This window comes from Aspergillus oryzae, chromosome 6 (assembly GCF_000184455.2).
Source record: "Aspergillus oryzae RIB40 DNA, chromosome 6".
NCBI lineage: Eukaryota > Fungi > Ascomycota > Eurotiomycetes > Eurotiales > Aspergillaceae > Aspergillus > Aspergillus oryzae.
In genome coordinates, this window is record NC_036440.1 from 2,250,647 (window position 1) to 2,276,209 (window position 25,563).

The 25,563-nt window shown below is 48.8% G+C and overlaps 8 protein-coding genes across 8 annotated transcripts; 6 read left to right on the top strand and 2 right to left on the bottom strand.

Annotated features, from left to right (window-relative positions):
* Nucleotides 1-398: 398 nt before the first annotated feature.
* On the top strand, nt 399-4,138 carry AO090038000529 (uncharacterized protein; the record flags this gene model as incomplete). The annotated part of the gene is made up of 5 exons (XM_001825385.3): nt 399-3,255; nt 3,306-3,503; nt 3,557-3,608; nt 3,663-4,009; nt 4,065-4,138. 5 exons carry the CDS (start codon nt 399-401, stop codon nt 4,136-4,138), a joined length of 3,528 nt encoding a protein of 1,175 aa, XP_001825437.1.
* Nucleotides 4,139-4,379: 241 nt separating this feature from the next.
* Nucleotides 4,380-5,639, top strand: AO090038000528 (cystathionine gamma-synthase; the record flags this gene model as incomplete). The annotated part of the gene is made up of 2 exons (XM_001825384.3): nt 4,380-4,541; nt 4,608-5,639. 2 exons carry the CDS (start codon nt 4,380-4,382, stop codon nt 5,637-5,639), a joined length of 1,194 nt encoding a protein of 397 aa, XP_001825436.1.
* A 2,570-nt stretch (nt 5,640-8,209) lies between these two features.
* AO090038000526 (uncharacterized protein) lies at nt 8,210-9,902 on the bottom strand (the record flags this gene model as incomplete). The annotated part of the gene is made up of 5 exons (XM_023238247.1): nt 8,210-8,527; nt 8,590-8,634; nt 8,921-9,146; nt 9,223-9,308; nt 9,546-9,902. The coding sequence occupies 5 exons, from the start codon at nt 9,900-9,902 to the stop codon at nt 8,210-8,212; spliced, it is 1,032 nt and encodes a 343-aa protein (XP_023093175.1).
* A 2,722-nt stretch (nt 9,903-12,624) lies between these two features.
* On the top strand, nt 12,625-15,446 carry AO090038000524 (exoribonuclease II; the record flags this gene model as incomplete). Its single annotated transcript, XM_001825382.3, has 2 exons — nt 12,625-12,773; nt 12,833-15,446. 2 exons carry the CDS (start codon nt 12,625-12,627, stop codon nt 15,444-15,446), a joined length of 2,763 nt encoding a protein of 920 aa, XP_001825434.3.
* Nucleotides 15,447-15,909: 463 nt separating this feature from the next.
* Nucleotides 15,910-16,699, bottom strand: AO090038000523 (uncharacterized protein; the record flags this gene model as incomplete). The annotated part of the gene is made up of 3 exons (XM_001825381.1): nt 15,910-16,212; nt 16,263-16,454; nt 16,505-16,699. The coding sequence occupies 3 exons, from the start codon at nt 16,697-16,699 to the stop codon at nt 15,910-15,912; spliced, it is 690 nt and encodes a 229-aa protein (XP_001825433.1).
* A 1,499-nt stretch (nt 16,700-18,198) lies between these two features.
* Nucleotides 18,199-18,895, top strand: AO090038000522 (uncharacterized protein; the record flags this gene model as incomplete). Its single annotated transcript, XM_023238248.1, has 3 exons — nt 18,199-18,584; nt 18,642-18,820; nt 18,888-18,895. The coding sequence occupies 3 exons, from the start codon at nt 18,199-18,201 to the stop codon at nt 18,893-18,895; spliced, it is 573 nt and encodes a 190-aa protein (XP_023093174.1).
* A 1,257-nt stretch (nt 18,896-20,152) lies between these two features.
* On the top strand, nt 20,153-22,370 carry AO090038000520 (fungal specific transcription factor domain-containing protein; the record flags this gene model as incomplete). The annotated part of the gene is made up of 3 exons (XM_023238249.1): nt 20,153-20,219; nt 20,306-22,303; nt 22,357-22,370. 3 exons carry the CDS (start codon nt 20,153-20,155, stop codon nt 22,368-22,370), a joined length of 2,079 nt encoding a protein of 692 aa, XP_023093173.1.
* Nucleotides 22,371-24,307: 1,937 nt separating this feature from the next.
* AO090038000519 (uncharacterized protein) lies at nt 24,308-25,459 on the top strand (the record flags this gene model as incomplete). Its single annotated transcript, XM_001825379.3, has 1 exon — nt 24,308-25,459. One exon carries the CDS (start codon nt 24,308-24,310, stop codon nt 25,457-25,459), a length of 1,152 nt encoding a protein of 383 aa, XP_001825431.3.
* Between the last annotated feature and the right edge of the window lie 104 nt (nt 25,460-25,563).

Here is a 25,563-nt window from a genome sequence, read left to right on the forward strand (position 1 = left end):
CCGACCCTGAGCGTTTTATTATCGCCTCTTGTCTCCCCGCTCCACCTGGATTCCCTGATCACTTTCAAACAACATTTTCCTAAGACAGGATAACGCTCTCCCAGGGTAACAGCCGTTCTTGTACCCCGCCGTTCCTTGTCATCCTTGACTGGTTTCCCGAGTCGCAATCCCTCGAGTCTCCTGGATCTCAAAAGCACTTGCTTGACCACACCAAATCCCAACGCTAGGACTAGTTTTAGTCCCCTTGTCGATCCCCTGTCGGCGCACAAGCACTACAAAGTCAGATTTGGCGGGGGAAAGTACAGACAAGGTCCAAAGATCCTTATCGTCTGATCTTACCGAACTTGCTATGCTTCTATAGTAAACTATACCAGCTATCAGAGACAAAAACAGTGAACATGTCTACAGATGACCCTTTCGCCTTCCTGGGTGAGACCAAAGCCACTCCCCAACGGAAACCGACGACGAAGCCCCGATGGAGAGAAAAACTATTTTCGAAGGAGAAACAAAGCAAGGGCGCGGTTGATGGCAGTGGCAGGGGTGGGGGTGCGACCGACCAGCAGATCGAGTCGTTCCTGGCGCCCGTTCGTTCGAATACGGTATCGTATGGATCTCGCGGAGCTCACTCGACTGCTGGGGCTTCTCGAGGGCTTCCAACACCACGTTTAGATGTCTCACAACGGTGGCAATCATCATCATCCCAAGACGTCTCAGAAGCCTCTCCCATTGCGAAACCCGCTTCGGCTACCGATAGTTATCCATCTATGAGCTTTCCTAGGGCTCCCCCGAAAAACCCCGCTCGGAAAGGCCTACGAGTCAAGTTTACTGAGAGGGCGCCCGAGTTGATTGGTGAGGGTGGCGACGAATCGGAAACGCCCACGGTGGTGATATCCAAGAATCGCAAGTGTCAAAATAGTCAAGGTTCGGGCCAACCGGGAGATGCACTGGATTCTCGTCAGCCGACGCTCCCTCAGCTTCACCTTGATACCTCGTTGGGAGACGGGGTTGCATCCCGGCATCAGCGTACGAACACGCAAGACAATATCAACCCGGCTGTGACCAAGCCGTTATTTTTACAGAGCCCTCAGGATTCCGATTTTCTCATGACACTAAACATGGGCCAGGCCGGATCTCGCCTGTCATTCCGAGCATCGCCCGAATCCAGTACGTTTGCACAGCGAGTCCGGGATAGGATGCAGGCCGAGGAAGGTCGTGCTCTGCAACATCGTTACCAAGATCCCCCGTCACCGATCAATGACAATAAGGAAGGGCAAGGGCCGGTGCGGGTGGCCGCAGCGGCAGCAGCGGTGCCCGATAGTCCAACCTCCGAGTATGAAACACCTCCGATCTCAGAAGACGAGGCCGAACCAGAAGCCAACCCTTTCCGAAATCCTGCCAGCCCACCGTCGCGAGGTCTAGTTTCTCCGCCCGTTGAGACTACGTTACCTTCTGGTCTTACACCGGCCAGCGCATCGATAAGCGCATCACCTCCAAAACCGCTGCCGCCTTCCAGGGATCCTGGCCTGGGTAGCCCAGGTAGCCCAGGTCGCCCGAGCAGTCGAGACAACCGTGACGCTCCACGAAACCCTCAGGTGCCGAAGGTGTCCTTACGATCTATCGCTAACCAGTTTGGTGAAGCTGCTTTTACGGACCTTAAGATGTTTGTGGCACAGCACGAAAGCCTCATTCGTCATGGTGCAGAGAGGAAGAAGTCCTTGATGGAGTATTCGCTCACAGAGTGGGTGAGGGCTGCTGTATGGTGGTTTATGCGCGGGAAGAAAACGCTTGAGGTGTACGCACGATCTCGCCCTTCGAGTTCCGGTTCTAGTCCGCAGCAATCTAGTTCTACAGAAACTGCGAAACAGGCTGTGGTTGATCTTGGTAAAGCATTGTGGATATGTGAGAACATTGTTCCTAAACATAACGAGTTGAGTCATTACGGCGCGATGAGTGTCGATGCCTTACTAGCGGTAGCAAACACAACAGGTGACAAACGCTTGGCTGATCTCCTGAGCTTGCACCAAACGACCTTAAACCACTTGCGCTCTTTGGCGATGTCTATCAAAAGGAACAATATTATTACCTCGATTGACGCCACAGGTGGCGCAGGAATTCAGGCCGACACCAGTATGTGGTTGAAATACCCTGCCTTTGCTCCCGATGTCTCCGCCATCCTTTCTGGCACTGCCACGAGGTCTATGTTGGTCGACCAATCTGGACAAGGGCCAAACCTGGCACAAATTATGCCACTCGGTGACACAAGTCGATATTTCAGCTACGGAAGTATGTTTGTGAAGGTTATGGTCAGCTCAAGTGAGGATGGTACTCACCATGACGAACCCCTGCCGTGTGTATTATCCATTATCCGTGACCGGGCCGACTGGTACGTATTCGCCTCTATTACCAGTCAGAATGAATTGGTCAATGTCATGATTCAGTCGGATAAGAAAAAGGGCCCTACATGGAACGATGTGCATTGGCGCGTGCGATCAAACTTCATGCAAGTGAAACTGCCCCGTGGGTTCCAGTTGGACGTTATGTTCCAAGAGGATGATTTCAAAAACCTGTGGAACATTGTACAATATACGCAGCAAACCGAAGCTAGTCTGCAGCCGAAATCCGATGAGACTACAATCTATGAAACCACTTTAAAGGTTTTCCAATATATGGATCCCAGCAAAAGCAAGGCGTTCCCTGCGGAGCCTGTTGAGCGCTGCCGTGTTCGGCTGTTTGAGCGCTCCATGACCGTGACCGAGGGCACTGGAAGCCGCGAAGTACACCAAGGCTACCGGATTGCAGTCCTCACAAGCCCTAAGGTCAAGACGCTCAGTAATGTAAGCCACATCATTGGTCATAATGCACCAATTGTGTTTGGTCTTCTCAGAGGCGAAGATGGGGCGCCGGCTCTCATGCTCAAGGCCAAACAAGATGGCAGGAGTCGGTCCATGCTAATGACGTTTCACGACGTCGAGGAGCGCAGTGCTCTGCATTCTCTGCTGCTCGGAATGACAACCAAAGAAGGAGAGATTAAGACACCTGACATCCCTATCCGCGCTTACTCCATCGAACAGCCTGCCGATCGATTCAACGGTCAGCCGGAGACAACCCACTTACAATTTCCTGCTGGGAGTGTGTCGGTTATTGATCAGGAACACGCCTTTGTCGACCATCAATATGGCCCAACTATTCTCTCAGAACATTTACGAGCTTTCGTGGCGACAGAATGGGGATCTGTAACGGACCGTATCAACCTTGGTATGTCGCATGATCAGGTGCCACCGAGCTACTGCTAATTTTGTTGTTAGGTCCTGGCGAGTTGAAGTTGGGTTTGGACATCAACAACCGTACAGGCCTTAGTCTGTACCGGCCTGGACAACAGGATCTGACCGTTTCCATCGCCGAGAATCTCACCGCTCCTGAGATGCCGGACCGTTTGGCGGATTTCATGCAGATCGCGATGGTGAAGCCAATGGTCCGCCGGTTTGACTTTGCAACTGTCAAAGGTATTTCGTCTTGCTAAGCAGCGCTTGTCCGACCTAGTTACTGACTTTAGCAGACCTTCACAAGTTTGAGGCCGCGGTCACGGGCTTCAACGTGCTGTATGATGGGTATGATAGATCTTTCCTTGTTGCCCAAGTCGCGCCAAAGACTAACGGAGACAGTATTGCTACTTCCTTCACGATATCACGACGTCGCATGGTGGTCCCGATTACGAAGAAGTGGGAATCGACTAGAGCCCGGATTCAAGTGGTTCAACATGACAAGGTGATACAATTGATAGCATTCTTGAATGACTTCCACCATGGAAAGTGCATGAACTTTGTACTAAAGGGCACCGATGTATACGAAAACTTCACCCGCTCGGGCAAGTTTTGCATTAAGCTGTGTGATGCTAAGTTTGCGCTACCCAAAACCGGCGATGATCCCACGTCTAGTTTCATCTGCTTGGATATGCCCGACTTCCCTAGCGAGAATGATGATATTTCGATTGGCTTCGACTCTGAAGCTGGTATGTTTGCCCCGCCCGACGTAATGGTAGGCTGCGCTAACACTTTCCAATCTAGACCGAGCCAATTTGCAAGCCGCTCTTCCAGGATCGTCTCGGGAACCCTCTCGGATGAGCTCTCTTCGGCGGTAAATCCGCGTCTACAAATAACACTGTATCTACGTGGCCACCATTGATGACTTGTATATATGAAATGAATATTACGCAATTGAACGGCGGACCCACGTGTCACGTGTCACGTGCCACATGCCACCCCCCTCTCTCCCAGTCTTTCCCCCACTTCTTCACGCGGCCGGTGTTGAATCCCCAGTTTCGGCCGGTGACCCTCTTTTCTCTCTACTCTCCTAGCCATTCTCAGGTGCCGTACTGTACAATGGCTCCGACCAATGACAACATTGCCGCCGCTACGCATGCCTTGCATGCAGATGAGGCGCTGAACGTGGTCACCGATGTAGCCCCTCCGCTGCACCTTTCCACTACGTTCCGGTACCCTGATGATCCCGAGGACCTTGTGCCGGCAGCAGATCTCAGTGGTGTATGTTCCTTTGATTCTCGGCTATTCTATGCAATTCGTTGAGCCGGTCTGATAGCATCGCTTTAGTATGACCAGGACAAAACCAAGCATATCTACTCTCGTCTGAGCTCGCCCAATTTGAACCGATTCGAAGTCCTCCTGTCTTCACTTCTCCACGGCGAGGCGATCAGTTACTCGTCCGGACTATCGGCCTTGCATGCGGCACTCGTCCTCCTGAATCCCCGCCGAATCGCAGTTGGAAATGGATACCATGGATGTCACGGTGTTATTAAGCTCTTCGGCCGTCTTACCGGTCTTCAAAAGCTGGACCTCGACTGTCCCGCTGAGCAATTAGAGTCGGGAGATGCCATCCTTCTAGAGACCCCGGTCAACCCTGAGGGCACCGCTTTCAACATCGAAGAGTATGCCAAGAAAGCGCACTCGCGCGGAGCGTATCTTATTGTGGATAGCACCTTTGCTCCGCCGGGCCTTCAGGACCCGTTCCAATGGGGTGCAGACCTGGTCATGCATTCCGGTACCAAATACTTCGGCGGACACAGCGACCTTCTTTGTGGTGTTCTCGCTACACAGCGGAGTGATTGGGCGCGGCGGCTGTTCGAGGATCGGATGTTCCTAGGTAGTGTCATGGGCAATATGGAGAGCTGGCTGGGCACACGCAGTTTGCGGACCCTGGAGGTTCGCGTGCAGCGGCAGAGCCAGAATGCCACGAATCTGGTCACGTGGTTGCACAACGCACTGCAGGCGCAAAACCCAGCCCCTGACAGCGACGAGGCTGTGACTCAGGCTGCTCTGCAACAGGTGTACCATGCCAGCCTGCAGAAAGAGGATGAGTCATGGTTGCTCAAGCAAATGCCGAACGGGTTCGGACCGGTGTTTTCGATCAGCATGAAAAACGAAGACTATGCGCGTAAGCTCCCCAGTAAGCTCGCCTTCTTCCAGCATGCCACCAGCCTCGGAGGTGTAGAGACCCTGATTGAGTGGCGGACAATGAGTGATGCGACGGTGGATCGCCGATTGTTGCGGATCAGTGTAGGATTAGAGAATTGGGAAGACCTCCGGAGGGATCTGGTGAGCGCATTCCGGGCGTTGGTTCAGTAAGATTAGATTTACGACATGGTATGGACATATGATTTGATACGTCAATGGACAGTTTCCTTTTAGTTTTCTGCAGTAATGTACCGGAGGTGATCAAGTAGCTGATAAGCGATGATATCAACATCAACCCCGCATTTATATATATTGATGGATTGGGTCTAGTCTCCGCCCCTCTTCATGAACCTCTCCAACTCATTCCTCCTCCGGCATCCTCACCTACAAAGACAAAATACATTCTATTCATTCGCACAACCAAAAGAGGAAAGAAAACAGAGGAAAAAACCAGGAAGAGATGACAACCCCAACCTTCCAAATACACTACTTCTCATCCGCAACCACCTACACCGGCAAACAGACCGAACCCCTCCCCGCCCCACTACCCCTCAGCCAACTCTTCAATCTCCTGGAGTCCAAGTACCCAGGCATACAAGAGAAGGTGCTGAGTAGCTGTGGAGTGAGTATGGGAGAGGAGTATGTGGATGTTAATGATTGCGAGGGGGTGGTGATTGAGGCGGGGAATGAAGTTGCAATTATTCCGCCTGTTAGTTCGGGATGATTGTTTCATTTTTCTTGGTTTGTTACGAAGGGAGAGGTGAGGAAGTAATGTTGGATTTGTGCTTGGTTTTCAAGTGGTGAGTTTTTGATTCTTGGATTTTGGGTTGGATTTGGCTGATTGGATTATTTAGGTGTTACGTACAATGGAATGAAAGACATACATGGTGCAGAATCTGAAGAAAAAAAAAGAGACAGACAGAGAGACAGAGAACCAAAGAACATCAGGAAATGGAGAATATTAGGGCAAACAGTCCAATATACAAAAGACAAAACGGAAATCATAAAGGAAAACGATATTTTCTTCACAATGCAGCGCTTCGACAATACCCACCGACCCCATTATCATCAAACCTCCCATAACCAATACAGATTACTCATGTTGAACCGGTTCAACCTTCCAGCTTCTCCGTTCCACTCGCCTTCTTCTGCTTCCAGAGACAGATGCAACAGATCATGGAGAAAAAGAACATGATACTAGCTTGTCATTAGCACCAGACCCAGTCCACAGGAATCCCCAGAAACGACATTGAAGAAAACAAAAGAGAAGAGAAGAACGTACCACAAAGCAATACTCAACCCCCAGATACTCTTCGCCTCCAGACAAACCCCCTTACTGGCACCAATCAAAGTCCCGTACTGCAACTTTCCGTCCAGGTTGGATAGGTAGCTGCTCAGTTTCGTGGCGAAGGCATACGCACTGGAAATGTTGTCGGCGACCTCAGCGATCTTATCACATTGGAGATACGAGAGTGGCTTTCCGATTATAACAGCCACGACAATGACAGCGATGAGAAGGAGGAAGTCTGCGATGGCGGAAGCTAGGAAGGGGAGGATATTGTCGAAGAAAAGAATCCAAGTGATTATGCAGTAGATTACTGCTATGCAGGTCTATTTCGCATCACTGTTAGCTGGAAGTCCTGTTTCAAGGGGTTTATGATGAGATTAGCGCTGTGATCATACCACTGTGATTGTTCCGATAAAGATACTGGGAGGAGTGAGGTCACTGTTCACGATCTCTGCGATGAAGTTGGCCGTCAACCCGATGATAGCAATAAGACAGCAAGCCTGGATGATCCGGGCGATCATGAAAGTTGCACCGAGGGCACCGTATTTAGGCATGGTAGATGGTCGTTTATATCCGCAAGACAGGATGTAATGACTGTATGTATATCGGGATATTTCAACAAAAGAATAAGAGAAGAGCCGGCTGAAGGAGCGCTATTATGTTTATATCGATACAAAGAACGTGATTCTTCAAAACAAAGACACAATAAGAAATCTCAAAGGAACGTCCGACGTAGTATTAAATAAAGAATGCGATGATCTGATCTTTCCTATCTCCCATCTCCCCAAGACCAAAACACACCTTTATATACCACACACATCCAGTCTCTAACCTCCAACCCAAGAAAACAAATATAGCACACACCCAAAAACCCAAGATCTAGACCCAACCCACACGATCAAAGCTCACCCGCCAACCGCCGATCCGCAGCGCCTACCGACAAATCAAATCCTGTATCCTCACAATCCCAGGAAAAGAATCTAGACTCCCGGTCCAAGCTCAAACCGCGTAAGGAAGATGAGGCTCGACGCCAGCGCGTATATTCATATCTGCAGGACGGAGCCGGAAATAGAAATGGGATGCAGGATTGGATGTTGTGCGTGCTTGGGGGCGTGGGATCCGCGTCGGCGCTTAGAGTGGCTTTCTGGGGGGAGCTCTGGGCCAATTGGTGGCGTGAGCTTATTTGGACTTGAGACGGGGGGATTTTGATGTGGATTTAGTTTGGGATGGTTTTGTTGGGTTGTTTTTATCTAATTTGTTGTGGATCGAGGGTTTGGTCGGTGTTATTTTGGGGTTGGGGCTACGGTTTGATTGGGGGTTTGGTTGGTGGTCGGTCTAGATGTGAACTGAAAAGATTGAAAATAAGATTGAGGACATTATTGAGTGGTATTCATAGGACTAATATAAGCATAGTGTGTATATAGACATAGATTACTCAAGCGTCGTGTCATACTCATCCAAGTCTGAACCCTCCACTCGTCCGTTTCTGGAAAAATAACTCGGGGTCATATTTCTTTCTCACCTCGCGCGCCTGCTCAGTCGAGCCTAGGCGGGCCCAGTAATCCTGCGCGTAGTTTGCGTCGTTCATGAACAACGGCCTGTAAACGTCTGGTAGCACGCCTTCGTCAATGTAATTCGAAATGATCCTATCGAACCCATTGAACAGGTTCTTGTTCGCGGCGTCGATTTTCTCGTCACTGGCCGATAAACCATAGGAGAAATCCAGCTCGATAACGAGATAATCCTGATCAGTGGGAAAGTTGATAAGGTCCTAATGGCATGATATGTGTGATTAGCCGCTGTGGCTAGGGATTAGGAAGTTACAGGACTTACTCCGCCACGAGCCTGAGCTTTCTGCGCGATCGTTCTGGGCATTGGCTGGAATGCGATAGAGCCAATCATGTTCGGGACGCCCAGGACTGTATTCGTGATGTTAAACCAATGATCGTAGTACGTTTGCATAACCTCTGCGCCGACCGTTTTGTTGGGAACAGGTGTTGTTTCCGTTGCGATGGTGTACCGCTGGCCCCTGCTTTATTTAGTACACTACTCCAACTGATGGACGTTGATAGGCTGCCTTACTTTAAGATGAAGAAGTCGTTGTTTTTGAGCTGCGACTACATGTTAGCTTGCTAGGTAGCCTGGTTAGAAGTAGAGTACGGACCAAATCATAGTAGCTGTCCCACGTCTTCGTCGTGTCCAATGGCCCAATGGCTTTGAATCCATCAAAGACGCCTTGCGGAGGCTCCGGTCCATCGTAGAAGAGGAACATGATCCATGTGTTGATCAGCGCGGCATGCTCGGCCGTCACGATGATGGCGGCCTTGTCATCGGGGTAGTTTTCGGTGAAGTCACGGATGGCTTCAAGGACTTGAGGCGTCTTGTCCGCACTGAAGACATAGTTCCCTCCCCAGACCTGTCATGGTTAGACACATATAAAGACCTTACCATAAAGTGGTGACGAACCTTATGATCCATTGGATGTGTCTGGAGGGTATAAGCCGTGACAATACCGAAGTTGTTTCCACCTCCCTTGAGGGCCGCGAAGAGATCTATTGTTCCACTGTCATCCTCTGCCTCGGGTCCCAACTCGCTATAGACATTTGCGTACCGGTGTTTTCCTTCTCGTTTGCGTTCACAATGGTGCCGTTGGCTAGGACGACCTCGAAGTTTATGACGTTGTTCGCTGCCCAGCCATACTGAGAGCTCAAGAAACTCAGTCCACCTTGAGTACAGAAGAAGTTAGTGAACGGTTCAAATTGCTTGAGCGGAGGGGGAATGCACTGTACCTCCAAGCATATATCCACCCACGCCCACACCCCCAAGACGACCGCCAACAAGGGTCCGACCAGTTCCGTCCAGACCCTTCTGTGCATCTTCCCAAGAAAGCCCCGGCCCGATGATGGCGGTCTGATCCTCTGCATTATAGATGACATTGTTAAGGTTCTGGGTGGTGATGAGGAGCCCGTCCTGAATGCTGGCGAAGCCATTGTTGGGCATGTGTCCACCGGACTTGACCGCAAACAAGGTATCAATATCATGGAGCTCCTTGACGATCTGAGACATCTCAAGAGCGCTCTTGGGAGAGGCGATACATGTTGGGCGAAGATCGCCGCACGCGGTGGACCAGTAGTCCTGCAGAACATTAAGAAACGGAATGGTCAGACGATTCTCAATTGTTATTCCTTGCTGGTTAAGCTTGGAGCATATGTCTGCTGCTGTCGCTAAAGAACAGAAAGCAGCTAGGGAAGTCACTATGGCTGTTCGCCATGTTTGGCCGGGTCTCATGGTGGCCAATGCAGATTATGATGGAGCGGGGAATATGGAAAAAGTGGATTATGCAAGTCAAGGAGCTAATCATTGATACTATAGTGACTGAAATGCGTACGGGAGATGCGCTATATATGTATTTGCTATGGCAGTTGGGCAGGGACTGAAAAGGGGCCTTCGAACTACTAGACAAATAGTATCGCCAGGCAACGATAGCTTTCTTCAGGGTTCAATGGCTCCACCGTGACAACCGGACTACCAACAGCAGTGGAGTCATATCGTAGACTGGTGCTGGAACTTGGGTAAAGGAAGACCTGGCTTCTGGAGAACGGCTCCATTGCCCCGAGACTAGGTCTCTCTGCTGATCCCCGTGCGGCCTATGGCATGGACTCAAAATCCGAGAACGATGTCGGCTATAGGTGTTTGAGACTCTGAGTTTCCAAAACATAGCACTTTAGCAGGATTGTAGCCCGAAGAGGGGCTATGCGTTTCCTAACCGCAATGTAATCCTCGAGGGCTGTCCGTGCCAAGTTGGTATACGTTCCATGGTAGCCAAGTGGACCTCCGATCGAAACGGAGATCAATGGATAGTTTACTCGTAAATAGCCCGGACCTGGTGTTGCATATTGCTAATGGAAAAACACTTAGAAAAGAATTTCTAATAACTTGGTAGTCATCGGCATATCCACATATCCACAACGGGTGCCTCAGGTCAGGTTATTCGCTGAGTTTCAGGAGTTTGATAAAAAAGGGAGGGATTGCTAGTCAATAACATCCCTATGCTAAGGGACCTCGCCAGGGAAAGGAGTGGCTAATACCCGAGGTCTAAATTCTGACGTTGGCAGTAGCAAACATCGTGTGGATCTGGGGCAAGGAGTATTTCCATCCTCAGTGCGCATCAATCTCCGCAAGCATGGACACTTTCAAGGAATGTTTTTAAGATAGTCGTCACGTTAATTGCATAGCACAACTCAGGTCACTTAAGCGAGTCTGGATAGTAATGGCACTTGCGAGGTCATTTTTTGAACATCATGCGGGGAAATAAGCCATTGCATGACTGGTGTCAGAGCGATCATTGAGACGTTGACAGATGAGGCTTTGGCGTGACTCGGCTGTACAATTCAGGAAATGATGAACAGGCCCTAGGAGACTTAGACTAGATTATAAGGTTAGTCTGATTTAGCGGACTCAATTCATGGATATATTGCATGGTTTCGCCTGATCGACACTCCGTGAGGAGAGTCGAATGCTTGGCAATTGCCGAAAGGAATCCAAACGATCAACAGTTCGACTATCACATTTCACATGCAAAAACAATAGACACGGTCTTCTATCAACGTAAGAAAGCCGAGGATTTGCACTATAACCGTGATTTTTTGTGTGTAGACGTGGAGACAGCGGGGAAATGAGTTTAGGGTTATCCAGGGGCCGAGGAGCCGGTAGAATGCTAAGCAAGTATCCGTGGTTTGAGTGTGGCAAATGCGTAGTGAACTCGAACCATTCCTATCTTCCCAAAGCAGTAAACAAGGCGAAGAGAAGAAAATGTCAGCATTTCATGGCTCTGGTTTACGGTAGTGCGGTAGGATTATGCCGTCACGGCCACATCGCAGCGGGCGTCGGAAAAGAAATCTCCGTCAGCAGATGAATTGCCAGAAATGGATTGAGTCGAGTACTGTTACTCCAGACATCCGTCGATTCATTCCCCTGTAAAGCCAAGCTGCATAAAACTCCATCGACAAGGGTCATGGACCAAATTGCCGACAAATCAAGTCCCGCAACTGGGACTAATTTAGAAACAGTCCGTTTGCTGCTCGAGACTTCATTATAAACATAAGTGACTAATTGCTTGGTATCTCGCGACTTCCTGCCTTCACTTGAAAAGTACCGAGATAGAAGCGCTAGCCAGGCACGTACTCTAAGAAAGTAGAAGGGAAGAGGATAGAGAGTAAGAGGAGTAAATAGGCTAATCATATGGGTTCCAGACGCTAAACCGAACCTGGAATTGACCGCGAAAATGTTGGTGCACTCACCGCCGGAGCGGTGAAGGACATTCTGCCTGGATTATCCAGCAGGCTTTGCGGCGCTGGAACTGCTTGACAATGTTGCTCGCCACGTCTCTTCGGCCTTGATTGAGGAGTTCTACTTCAGACTTGGGCATTATAATGCTCCATGATGTCTCTCACTCTACTGAGATGTCGAGTATCGCAGAGTGTGGCTGACGTGAATGTTATCAACCGGAACCGTCCAGCGACTTCGATCTGCGGAGTTGTTTCTCACTTTCGTTCGCTCCCTCAACGCAATCGATTTTCATTACGCCGTCGCGATGGGTCAAGCCGATATTACAGTGAAGTAAAGGTGTGGAATAATCAATTTGGTTTCAGTCACGACATCCCTGACCAGCTTTAGAGCCCCCCGCAGGACCTCCTGAGGTCTTCCACTTCTATCGAAGACATCCGTCTTAAGTCCGAGTTCGAGGAGAATAAAGATATCCGGGAATATCTGCGAAAATGGCAGGAGAGTCACCCGAACCCTCTGGACCCTGTCCGGGGGCCTGGGACATCGAATACATTGGATGCTTCGGCACCTTGGGTTGGAAACATGCTAAACGACTACCGGGAAGCACATGATGCAGGTAGCGATGCTCTGCGAGAGACAGACGAAGATGTTTCGGACTTTGAAAATATTGCCGAAGAAGGGGAAGGAATGCATGACTTCCTGGAGCCGGGAGACCTAGTGGCGCTGTCCTCGTATGCTGCCCCTCATTACCTGCTGCTGTTTCAAACGTACTGACTATAGTTCCTGAAAGTGCCGAAGGTATCCTGAATCTTGCCGTTTACGTCCGGTCTGTCTGTAAGCAGCAGCAATTCTACACTGATCGAGGAAAATGGCGTATTGCTTTCGCAAAGGATCTCGATTTCGTGATAAAGGGATTCGCCCCGCGAGAACTGGTGGCTCCCTTGCTACCCCATTTCCCAGACGCCCTCGCGCAGCTCAGCTTGGAAATGCAATCGGCTATAGAAGGAGGGGTGCCGAGGCCCACAGGTGCGCCTATTTTGCGGATGATCAATGATTTCAACGAACAGGTTCATCAGTTCTACCAAGCGAATGCCTACCGGCTGGACAATATACATGAGATAGTGGCGGACGAGGAAGAGAAACTTGAGTTCACACTCAAGGAACTGGCTTGTAAAGCGCTCGATATTACAAGTGATCAGGTCGACGATAAGATCTTGTTTGCCGTACATCGGGCCATTCGTCGAAATTCTTTTCTCATCGAGAATGATCGGAGCTCCATCTTCACCGACCACTATTTCGTTCAACCGAGACGAGTCGCCAATATACTTGACACAGTGGTTACATGGGTACATGAGCACCAAGAGTACCTCATCCGTGCTGTCACAGGAAACGAGGTGCCTAATCTGAAAGACCATCCCATCCAGCAATTCATCCAGAAAGCCCAGCGTCTTATAAGGCTCAGTCGAAAAGTTCGGTCCCCAACAATACTGGCCTGTGTCGGTCCAACAGCGCAGCGATACCAGCCTGGCCAAGATGGAAAGCCTTTAGTTTATCGTGAGGTCTTGACGGAGAAATTTAGTTACACTGACCAGATGATCATCGAATTTCTTCAGCTTTGGTGTATTCCTCCCCGACGGATGACATCTGGAATTCTTCGCTCGGCTGGGTCGCACATTATGCGCGCCACAGGAATGTATAGTGCTCTGGACACGAATGCAGGTACAGCTGCTCTATTCTTGCAAGAGATGGGAGTCGTGGCTCCATGGGAGAATTTGCGATTACTGGATCAAAATTTGGCACTTCCAGGACATGGTATATCCCGCCAGTCAGACAGAAAGTGGGAGGATGTACAACGGGCCTGTGAGGAATTAAACTCTGAGGGGGTCACAGACAAAATGGAGAGCATGCGGACCGATTTTGGTGACCTACCAGTTTACTGTGTAGATGACCCTGGTGCACAGGAGATTGATGACGGTGTCTCTCTGGAGCGCATACCGGGGTTGGATGACACTTTCTGGATCCGCGTCCATGTCGCTAACCCATCTGCATTTATCAATTTTGATGCATTGATCATGGAATATGCGGCCTCTCGTGTCCAGACCGTCTATGCTCCAGAACGTACATATCCTATGCTTCCAAACACGTTAACGCAAGAGCACTTCAGTCTGGCGCCTGGTCGTCCGACATTGACCTTCAGTGCTAAGATGAATCTACAGGGCGAGATATTGGATACCAACATTGTCAATGGCATAGCCAGAAACGTTATCTACATCACGCACGATAAGTTACGCAGCTTATTTGAGCCCGAACCGCAGGGGGTCCAGGAACCGTTGACGGTAGGAGGGGAGTACTCCAACGAGCACACTCGCGACAATATACAGGAAGAATTATCTCCGGAGGATGAAGGGACCTTCCATACACTGAGGAAGTTGATGCTCGCGTTCCGGGAACACCGACGAAGGAACGGCGCAATGGAGTGGCCGTCGTCGATGGAAACTCCTGTCTCAGTCACTGTTGGCAACGCACCGTTGAAGCCATATAATATGCAATTGACGGAAGGACGTTACATACTAGGAGATCCTATTATTCAACTTCGCCCGCGAACCGTCGATCCGCACGAAGTGCCTGATTTAACGAAACGCAATCTTATTTCGACCCTGATGAATTTAGCATGTTACGTTTCCGGCAAGTGGCTGGCTGAACGCGGCATCCCCGCCGTGTTTGATGGAACATTCTACCATCCTGAATACCCGAAATTGACCAACAGCAACATGTCGGACTATGGAGGGAAGACATGGCTGCAGTTGGCGGCTCCAAAAGGCATCTGTTCATCCCGACCCACCCATCACGTGCCCCTGGGGCTTGATACCTATGTGAAGTCTACGAGTCCTCTGCGACGATATACCGATCTCATGGCTCATTATCAGATCGAGGCTGCATTGCGCTTCGAGCATGAGCATGGTCGCCGCTTTGACGCCACTACCGACGAGTCCATCCTCCCGTTCTCCCACATGGATGTGGACAACTTCATTTCGCAATCTCGTTGGAAGCGTAGTCGTATAAGGGATATCGACTCGGCGTCGAAACAATTTTGGGCATGTATGCTCCTGTTCCGTGCGTTCTATTTCGGTGAATGCCGCCTACCCGAGACCTTCACCTGCCTGGTTCATAAACCGTACAACTCTACTGCCCTGGTCGGATCACAATTCGCACAAGGGTATTCAGGTGTCGTGACATCCCTAGGAGTACGGTGTCAAATTGTCACTCCTCCTGAAATGTCTGATATAGATATCCTGAGCGTTGTGGAGGCTAAGATTACCTCCGTCGACTTATCCCGCATGCTTGTTATTATGGAAGCTACACGCATGGTCAAGAAATTTGAGCGAGTAGGAGAATGGCGCTGAGGTCTTTGAAATCAGCCGATGCATATCACAGAGCATTTTAGATGGCCTGGAGTTATATGTTCGGTCTAGATATGTATTATATAATCATGTACTATAAACCATACCATCCCCAGTCTCTAAAGATGGCAAGTAAATAGAGTATATTAATGACAAACATATCTCATGCAAGATATCCAGGCTATTGTATACATAACCTTTAAATTGTCAACTCTCCACAAGAGACATTTGTATACTGGTAGTTGGAGAAATAATCATATATACACGGATTCTTGGGGAACTACGGTTTAGTCTGATTTTCAATTTTCTTGGATATTTCCCTACTAGAGTTTACCCTTAATAAATGCAGGGATAAACGTCAGACCCAATCATATGTGAATTCTCTTTGGAATCACCGAATAGCACAAAGAATGAGCCTGCAAACGGCATGTCTTACTGATCACCTGATGAAATGATGGCACTGTCCTTAAATGTCCTCGCACGCAGCCGGGAACCAGCACATTACTCTATCCACCAACTCGCGTCCCGCAACCTCGTTCAAACCACGGAGGCCAGCACAAATGGTGATAGCATCTTCGATTGCCCCTCTAAATGCCTGAAGTGCCACCATCCATGAAACGTACCCAGGGTCCCCAGGCAAGAGACGTAGGAGCCTCGACGACTCATAAGAGTCCCACTCATCCTCGTCTTCATATTCGTCAGGAACAGGGAGCTGGACAAGCAGTCGGCGGCGTTGTTCGACAAAAGTGCGGTAAGTCGCCATAACTTCCTACCGAAGCGTTAGACTAATCATGAATGTAACGCATAACATAAACATACATTATCTTCGGATGTCAGTGCATGTGCACGCCGATGAACCCTTTCAGTGATGCTGAACGCGCTGTTCAAATCCTTCAGAGCATTGACGACGCTCAGACGAACCTTCTCTGACCATTTGTTTCCCCAAAAGGTAGTGGCCCATCGGAGAATTTGGGAATAATCCCATCCATTTACTAGCATGCCCGCCGCCACCTACTTGGATTAATATGGTAGCATTAGACAACGAGATTACGAAAACGTACTGATTCGCATGCCGCACTATCGCCCGAGCATTGGTGACAAAGAATGGATCCTTTGCCGTTAAAGTGACAGTCGATTTCGAATGGACGGTCGGTGTTCCGCTTGTACTTTCTGGCGCAGCGTCTTTGACAATGCATACACCAAAGGAAGAATGGCTTGGCGCTACCGTCAATAAGGGGACGGTCTCGTGGAGGCATCTCAGCGAATGCTCTTGTGAGCGGGTGGAGGAGAAGAAGTGATGATGTATGAGTTAAACGGGTGTGGCGAGATGAAGATAAAGCGCTGGATATCGCAATGAAGCGTGAGAAGTAAGGAGGCTTAGAGAGCAAATTGCGTGTTGTTTATAGGAATAGATCTTTTGTAAGCGGACGAGGAAGAGGAAGAGGAAGAGGAAGAAGACGGTATGACGTCAAAAGATAACCTGATATAGTAATGTGAATATAAAGTTTCAGAAGGTACTTCAATAAGATATCAGAAGTGAGGAAGCTCAGAGAGCCAACTGTGTGTTGCTCACAATTTGTGATAACGGCTGTTGACGACAACTTGCACACGACACTTGGTTGGGTTGTTAATGTGAACCATTTTGTCTTTGGATAACAGTTTTAACAGTAGATTTCTATATGTTCTCATACTGTTCCTAATCATCTTAGGTAGCCTTATACCTTTGCCTTTGACATGTACCCGGACCAAAGCTATCCAGCTGAAGAAGGAGAGTAGTTGCTAAGGATGGCACATTTCACGCTTTCACCCCTGCGGATCCAGTTCCACACGTCCATGACAACTCATTCATACCTGGTCGAAAAAGCTTACAGACCACATTGCAATCTCTGTCTTTGGCTCTCTGAAGAAGACCAGGTGTATCACATGACCCAATAATCACAGTAGATATAGTTATTCAAGGAGAGGTCCTCATACGTAAAGGTCACCTAAGGAACCAAATCCCAGGTTGTGGGAACTTGTATGCCAGGAGAAGGTCCACGGAGACATCAATAGTCTCGGTTAATGTGGTATTGAAAGAGAAAACAGGTCAACACATCAAGAGATGTATAGTAGAATCTAACGCAACTAGGATCCTTGCGATACGACTACTTAATCATAACTTACAGACCGAGGCTATATGATACGAACAAGTGCCCAATCTGGTTAGCCAATCGCAGAAAGAAGAGATGCCCATGATAGATAAGGAACTTTAGCAAGCAATTTGGCCTAATGTAAGTACTTAGATAGAATAGTACTTCCTGCTTCCAAGTTGGTATGCAGTGGACGTATCGTGGAGAGCTATTCTACATTGGGTAATATATATACCACATCGGGTTAGCGCATATGGTTCCATTAATGCCTATTTGGGTAATTTATACTCTGGACTGGGCAAGGCAAGATTTGATCTCGTGAGAAACGGCGAGGTACCGTCTCCATACGAGTCTGCAATTTTCTACTTTGAGCAATTTTCATTGATGTCCAGAAGCACCATGGTTGCCGAATATGGGCATCTTAGGATGCCATCAAGGGTGTGTTGATGCTTGTTAGTCCAGAGTGCCGCTGCCTGACCTTTGGGCCTCCCCTGGTTTCTAATTATAAATATCTGCTGATAGACTTGAATATCCACGACTTCAGAGAGCAAGAAAGTTTCTTCGTTTATAAAATTATAAGCTTCCAAGCTTTATTCAACCGCAGTCTTCCAAGAACCTACGAGACAATGCCCTCAGCAGTTGCAGTCGCCACCAGGGCTCCCACGCCAGCCGCCAATAAATATGTAGTCGTGGGACCGACCAACAAGAGGTACACCCCTGCTACTAAGAAGCTGCCAGAATCGCTCGTGCTGTCCGCCCGAAATGTTGAGAAACAGGAATTTGATCCGGCACGCCACCTTAACATCATCCCTCCGAAGAAGATTTTGAGGATGGCAGATATTGGATTGGAGGGTGTTGGTATCTCCGATACTGCAGTTTCTGAGCCATTCAGCCTCTGGACTGAAGATGCCATCAAGCAGATGAGAGCAGAGATATTCAGCGAGGCGATGCTCGAGAACTGCCAGGTTTCTTCCAGCTTCGCATCAAACATGGTTAGAGGTTATAACGCAAAGTAGGTCATCGCCGATCCATGGTTCTAGGTGTGGCACTTTATTGACAAGATATGCAGACTCGCTCCGTTTATCCACAGGGCATTCTACAGTCCAGAGCTTCTTGGAGCCGTGTCAGCTATTGCTGGAATTGACTTGGTTCCTGCATTTGACTACGAGGTTGGCCATTGCAACATCTCGTTCAACGAGAAGAAACCCTCACAAGCCGAGCTCGAGAAGATGGGTGAAGACGGAGACAGTGAGGCTTTCGCGTGGCACCGGGATAGTTTTCCCTTTGTCTGCGTGACTATGCTATCGGACTGTAGAGACATGATCGGTGGGGAGACAGTTATTCGCACAGGTGATGGAAGCACCATAAAAACGCGCGGGCCTACGATGGTAAGCTACAACTATTCTGACGTCTTCATAGAGGGTTCGCTGACAGTTTAGGGAACGGCTGTGGTGATGCAGGGCCGCTATATCGAACACATGGCGCTGAAATCTTTCGGCGGCGGAGAGCGCATTTCCATTATCACGCCATTCAGACCCAAGTCACCATTTGCGAGAGATGATACTGTTCTCACAACTGTTCGTTCTATCAGCCGCCAAGATGCGCTGTTTCATGATTATGCCGAGTACAGAATGCGCAACTTGAAGGCTCGTGTCGACCGGCAACTTGAGCTAATTCAGAAGGACCGACATCATGGGGGACGCTTCGATGTTGAGGGTGCCAGAGCTTGGCTTAGCGAGCAACAGGAGTATATTGAGTCCATGTTAACTGAGATCTTTGACTATGAGAATTAGCGCTCTCCATGCTTAGACATCACCGTTGAAGATTGCTAGAATAATGAATCTTCTAGATTTAGCGTATCAGCCAGGCTTTTTTGAATCTACATGTTTGCTTCCAAAAATATTCTCTCCCTGTCTTATCGAACGCGATAGTTGAGTCATGTGCACGTAAGGGAATTCCGAGTCGGATGACGAGAGAAGGAAGGTGTGTGGGGAAAAGACCCGCATCTATGCGGAGACAAGGATGTCTACCATGGTTATCAGTGTGTAAGAGGGAGATAACGCTGTCATGAGTAGATTTCCTGCCAGTCTGGGTGAACCAATTGCGATAAGATGATGTTTTCTACTGTACAGGAAGTCAAGACCTTTTCAACGTGGTCGCTGTAGGTCACGAAGAATTCCAGTCAGAGCACCCGTCCCTCCTATTTGAGGATTAGTGCTTGTTCATGTAGGAAGCTGCGTAAGGTAGATGAGGCTAGACCAGGCCCACTAGAAATGTCCCAAGTTAGGTCTTATCAAGGCACATGATCGACCCCTCCCTCCGCCTTGCTCAGGTCATCAGCAACTTTTCCGCCATGTTGATTCCACGGTGCAACCGAGACAGGCGGACCCATCACTCTCAGCACACAGGCATATGAGAATGAAAACAACGCCAAGACAAAAGCAGACGAAGAGTCGCAATGGTATTTCACCCCGCTCCGTGGGTTTACGCTCAAACTAAGGCTAATGGGGTAAGTTTAGGGTGTATAACATGTAAAGCAAGGCGGGTAAAATGCGACGAGACAAGGCCGTCCTGTCAACAATGCTCTCGTCAAGGAACTACATGTGGGGGCTATCCGAACTTCCTAAGATGGAGAGCTGTGGAAAAGGTTAACAATGAGCGCATAGCAGGCGATGGTACTGTATATAATGCGTCAGTTACCTACCTCCAAAGGCCTAGCTAACGCTCCAACAGGTCCTCGGAAGATGAGCGAGCGACGATCGACAAAATCATCGTACCGTTCCCTTCGGGAAAAAGGCGATGCGTCTGCTAACTTGCCGATCACACAAGCTATCTTAGACGATTCCTGGTCTACCCTGACTAACATACTGAACCCGTCTACAACTGCCCTACATGAGACTGTCGGAGCAGAAAGCACAGCAATCGGGACGGGACACATAGCCAGTGACTTTCCTTTTGGACTCTCAGAACAAGAGCAATTGATCGTACATAGGATGTACAATTCCTCTACCGGGACATCTACGGAGCCTCCCAACTCTGACTGTTTTTCAACCGCAGTTGCAGTGAATCTGGCTAACCACGAATTGACAGGGCTTCATGACTTGAGCTTGGAAACAACTGGAGACGCTTCAGCAAGCGACGATGACCTATGCAGGGCCATTCAAAGCCATGAAGAGATTATCCAGAGAGACGAGAGATTCCAAAGGGTTGATATTGAGGAGTCCCAGTGGCAACATGACTTCCAGTCGGGCGGGGGCTTCTATGCTGATATATTTAGGTCTGATAATTTGGATCCAAATGAAATGAATACTCTTATCCAGCAGTTACAGTTCCCCGATAATAGGCAGGGAATGGTCAGACGCTTATTCGTGGAGCATACGTCCAACATACTGTCTATCAGGGACGGCGATACCATGGACCCATGGCAAACGTTTATCTGGCCTATGGCGCGCGATTTCCCTGCGCTCTACCATGCTCTAGCTGCAATGACTTGTGCACACATAAGCAAGAGTCAACAGCAATTTAAGCTACTCGGCATGAAACACTTCAATCTCAGCATTCAAGCTCTTGTCCTTGGCATGGACAACGGCAGTATGCCTTTGGAGGCTGCACTTGCCACCAGGCTCGCCCTTGCCTTCGCTGAGTCCTGGGACTGTCACACACCAGCAACGGGGACCACTCATCTCAATGACGCCAAAGCACTCATTCAACAAGCTCTACAGGATAACTTTACTTCCGGGACAGTAAACAGTGAACTGGAATGTCTGAAATTCCTTGTCAACACCTGGTTATACAGGAACGTCATTGCTCGCTTGACATGCACCGAAACTACAGACACCACGGTCGCCGAACCTACGGCCACATACACTTGTATAATACCTCATATAGGTGAAAAGGATATTGACCCGCTCATGGGTTGCGGTACTGCACTCTTTCCGTCAATTGGCCGCCTGGTGGAGCTTGTCCGTCGCGTCCGTGGCCGGCCAGAGAATCGTAATTCTCCTGCGATCATCTCCAAAGCCATTGAAATAAAGATGGCTATAGAAGACTGGGTCTCGCCTGTGGACTCCGACAGCCCGAGCTCAAATATTTCGGACTTGATACAGACCGCAGAGGCTTACCGAGGCGCTGCGCTTCTGCTTCTTCGGCAAGCAGTTCCGGAGCTTCCTGCCTCATGTTCGATGTCGAAGTTAGCACAGAAAACTCTCGTCTTTCTCGCCACTACACCGCCATCATCTCGGACGATACATGCGCAAATATTCCCGTTGATGGTAGCGGGCTGTGAGACGTTCGATGAGGACGATCGAGAGTGGGTCCGTCAGCGCTGGGAAGTTATGTCCCGGCGCTTGATGACCGCAGTACCAGATCGATGTAGAGATATAACAATGGAGGTCTGGCGAAGGAGGGACGAATTTGAAACACGCCACGGGCTACGTGACTTGATCAAAGCCCACCGGCCCTTTCCCATCATAAGTCGTCGTGCAATGGATACCTCGACGCTTTACGATTCACTTCGTGTTCCTAAGAGCAACATTGACAGCACTATGAGTCACGAGGGCCCGGGGAACTCGTCTTCTGCGGAAATGCGGTCAGGTCCAAGGTCATCCGACTTTCCAGACTCGGCTGCATTTCAGAAAGGGACCGATCCTGTTACAAGGGCAGGATTTATTAACTACACCATTAAGGGTGAGCTGCATTGGCTCAGGGTCATGGAAGATTGGAACTGGGAAAGTAAGTATCAGATCTTCCTCTACATGTTCTTGTACGTTGATGGTATATGACAGTTATGCTCGCGTGAACCCAGTCCGCTCATATGCCTTCTTTTGACTTCCCCATTCTTAGTAGATTCTAGAAAATACTAGGAACATACAGATTGTACCTTGATTTGAAACTGATTTTATCACGTATAATGGATTCGGTCATGCGAAGTCACTTGGCTCAACTCACTCCAACTTCATCCGCCCACACTCGGCCAATAGTCTTTCCCATCTTCCAAAAGCAGCAAAACTTCATAAACGTCTTAAGGCCACGGAGCCCGCAACAGTAATTCAAGCCCAGATGCGAAAATGAACCCGATTCCTAGACCATAACCCTAACTTGGCAATAGATGCCTTGTCTAATGGTCGGTCCGAGACTCCGAGCAGTTGAAACTATATATGGTTTACGGGGAGTATTTCATGCCCCTAAAGGAAGGCATAAATGACGGATTTCCCGAGCCCGAAGAGGAATAGAAAACCAGGACACTGGAGCTGCCGAAGTGAAGGCCGTCTGGCTTACGGACGCGGTTCGGTTCGGTACGGCTCAGGTTGAACCGTTGAACCCTTGGAGATTTATTCAACTCAGCCCGACCCGACCCGAACCCAAGTCTATATCCGAGGAGGTCGATCGGGAGACCACCCGAGAAATTCGGAACAAACCGAGAAGGCTGACAATACGTGTGCTCGCGTTACATGGCTGTGGATACCTTGAGACTCAAGCTAATATAAGCTTAGAGCGACAAGGTAGTATTGATTGGGGTCCACTGGACATATACACTCTGTGAAACAACTGAAGTTCAAATACCATAATCATGTGTTGCTGACTGAAGTGTTGAACAGTTTGGTCCTGGGGATGCTCGCGCTTCTAATGATAATCGCTTCGGGTGCTGAACCATGGAATAGTGGTTGGTATGCGGAGCTCATTCGACTACCACTAGACAATATTCACTATTTCTCCTAGCCCTTTCAAATCAGTAAGAAGAGTAGTGGAAATAATCCTCTACTCTACACCAATCAAGTACTTACGACCATAGGATGTGGAAACAGGGTTTCCTGTATACTCAAGGAGTGTTTAAGCCAGGTGTGAGCTCGCTAAGGAAGTGAAAGGCACCTTCTATGGCCAGTCGCTTGAGGACGACTGACGCTAAACTGCCAACTGAGGCTGGTGTATTTAGCGTATTATCGAGTAAGCGATCCTCACTTTGGCTTTTGTTCCTTTTCTTTGTTATGCATTGTCATGAAACCTCTATTGGAGTAGAGCGATGACTAGAAATAGTTGACAAATCCCGCAAGCTTGGTGATATTCACCGTTCGAGGGCTTAAGTTTGCCATACATTGAGTAAAAATATGATTACAGCGAGGCCTGTTACGGAAAGGCTTCAGTTTGAAGATCCAACTAGCTGTTGAAACTGGAAGATAGTTCTCATATCATGTGAGTTCCCATGTAGATCTCAGTGTGTATAATATATAATGTACTGATTGATTCGGATTATATATTTGGCCGGGAACGGTATCTAACATCTCTCGTATAGCTACTTGTTTCTTTATTCGCCCCAATGGCGATCATAACAAAAAAAGCAACTTATGTCAGCTGATGATTTGTCCCGCACTTGGCCTCTCGAGATCACATTTCTTACTTTCTCTCTTCTCTAAGTCTCTGTATGTTTATCTCCTTTATTTCCCCGTTATCCACTGAATCACCCACTCCAGAAAATCCCTCGGCGATTGCTCATCAAAGGAAGCTCAGAGTAAGAACACTACATCTGGCGGCTTAACACAGTTCAAGCTATCAGTAGTTATGGAGGGAGGCGCATCCAATGGTAGGCCAATGAACACGTTTATCCTATTCTGTTTATTCAATCTTTTACTCTTTTGTGTTTCAAACTGCTAACGAGTGTATCTAGAGAAAATGTTAGACGTTGACATAAGCTCGGCATTTTTCAGTGGACCGCTTCTACCGGAGTTGTTACGCCGAGTTATGGAATATGTCAGTGATGATTTCACCACCCTGCGATCGGCAGTCTTGGTGAACAAGTCCTGGGCTGCGGAAGCTATCAGTGTCCTTTGGCAGAAGCCGCCGGTGGCAGCCTTGGCCTCGTGTTCAGATGACCACCGCCAATTCTACGCGCGTCAGGTCCGTGAGCTAGATTTTGGGGGTCAACAGGACGGAGAACAACATTCACGTTTTCGTACTCTAGAGTTCCCAAGGCTTAAGTGTCTGACGATCGACTTATATAGCCCGAGAGATGGAGAAAAGCTATGGCTTGGTCAATACATACAGCCGAGCTTGGAGGAATTCAGGTTTTATGGAGCTGAGCCGGCTGAAGACTTGCTTGACCTAATGGAAACTCGTTGCCCACGATTGCAGAGCATTCTGATCGATTATGCATTCGAGGGAATAAGCACCGAACGCTTAATAAAGTTCTTTGGCTGTTTCAGATCTCTGAGATCAATATGTCTTCCGTCTTGTATGGACGACTTCGTCGACGACCAGATGCTTACCTACCTTGCCCGTCGTCATGGCCTTGAAGATCTGGAATTGGGACGGACTATCACATACGAGATGATTGAGAAGGCCTTTGAGGGAGCAGAGGCCCCGTTCAGGTCCATCCGACGCCTCACAGTTCAAATGAAGTCGAAAGCGGTTGAACCACTCACTGCAGCAGTAAAATCTGCTACCAGTCTTCTTCTTACCGTTGAAGATAACGAGTTGAGCCCTTTGCCACCGATCAGGTCACTTATAAACCTCACTGAACTAGAGATCGTATTTTGCCAGGAGGCAATTTGGCCGGCCACAGACTTACTTACACTCAGAGGATTGAGGAATTTACGCAGACTGTGTATCTATTCAATAGAGGGGCCACCAGCCTTCCCCACATTGACAGATCAAGAGTTCATCCAGCTTTTTGAAAGAATGGGTCAACTTCAGGATTTGATATTCCAAGTCCAGTGCAACTTGTCAACAGTAGCGATAACTTCACTAGGAACGCATTGTCGCCAACTGGAATCCTGTGAGATATTTGGTTCATATGACTTGCACGGCTGGTCAACCATCGAACGACCGCTCTTCCCACAGCTACGACGTCTTGACCTTGGTGCAACAGTGACCAGAGAACAAGAATCACAGTAAGCCTATTCCCCTATGGCCTGTATAGAGTAGTTCATCTTCTGACAGCTTCTATGAAATTAAGGTCATCTTCATTTGCTATAGATGCCCAGTTGCTCGCAAATTTG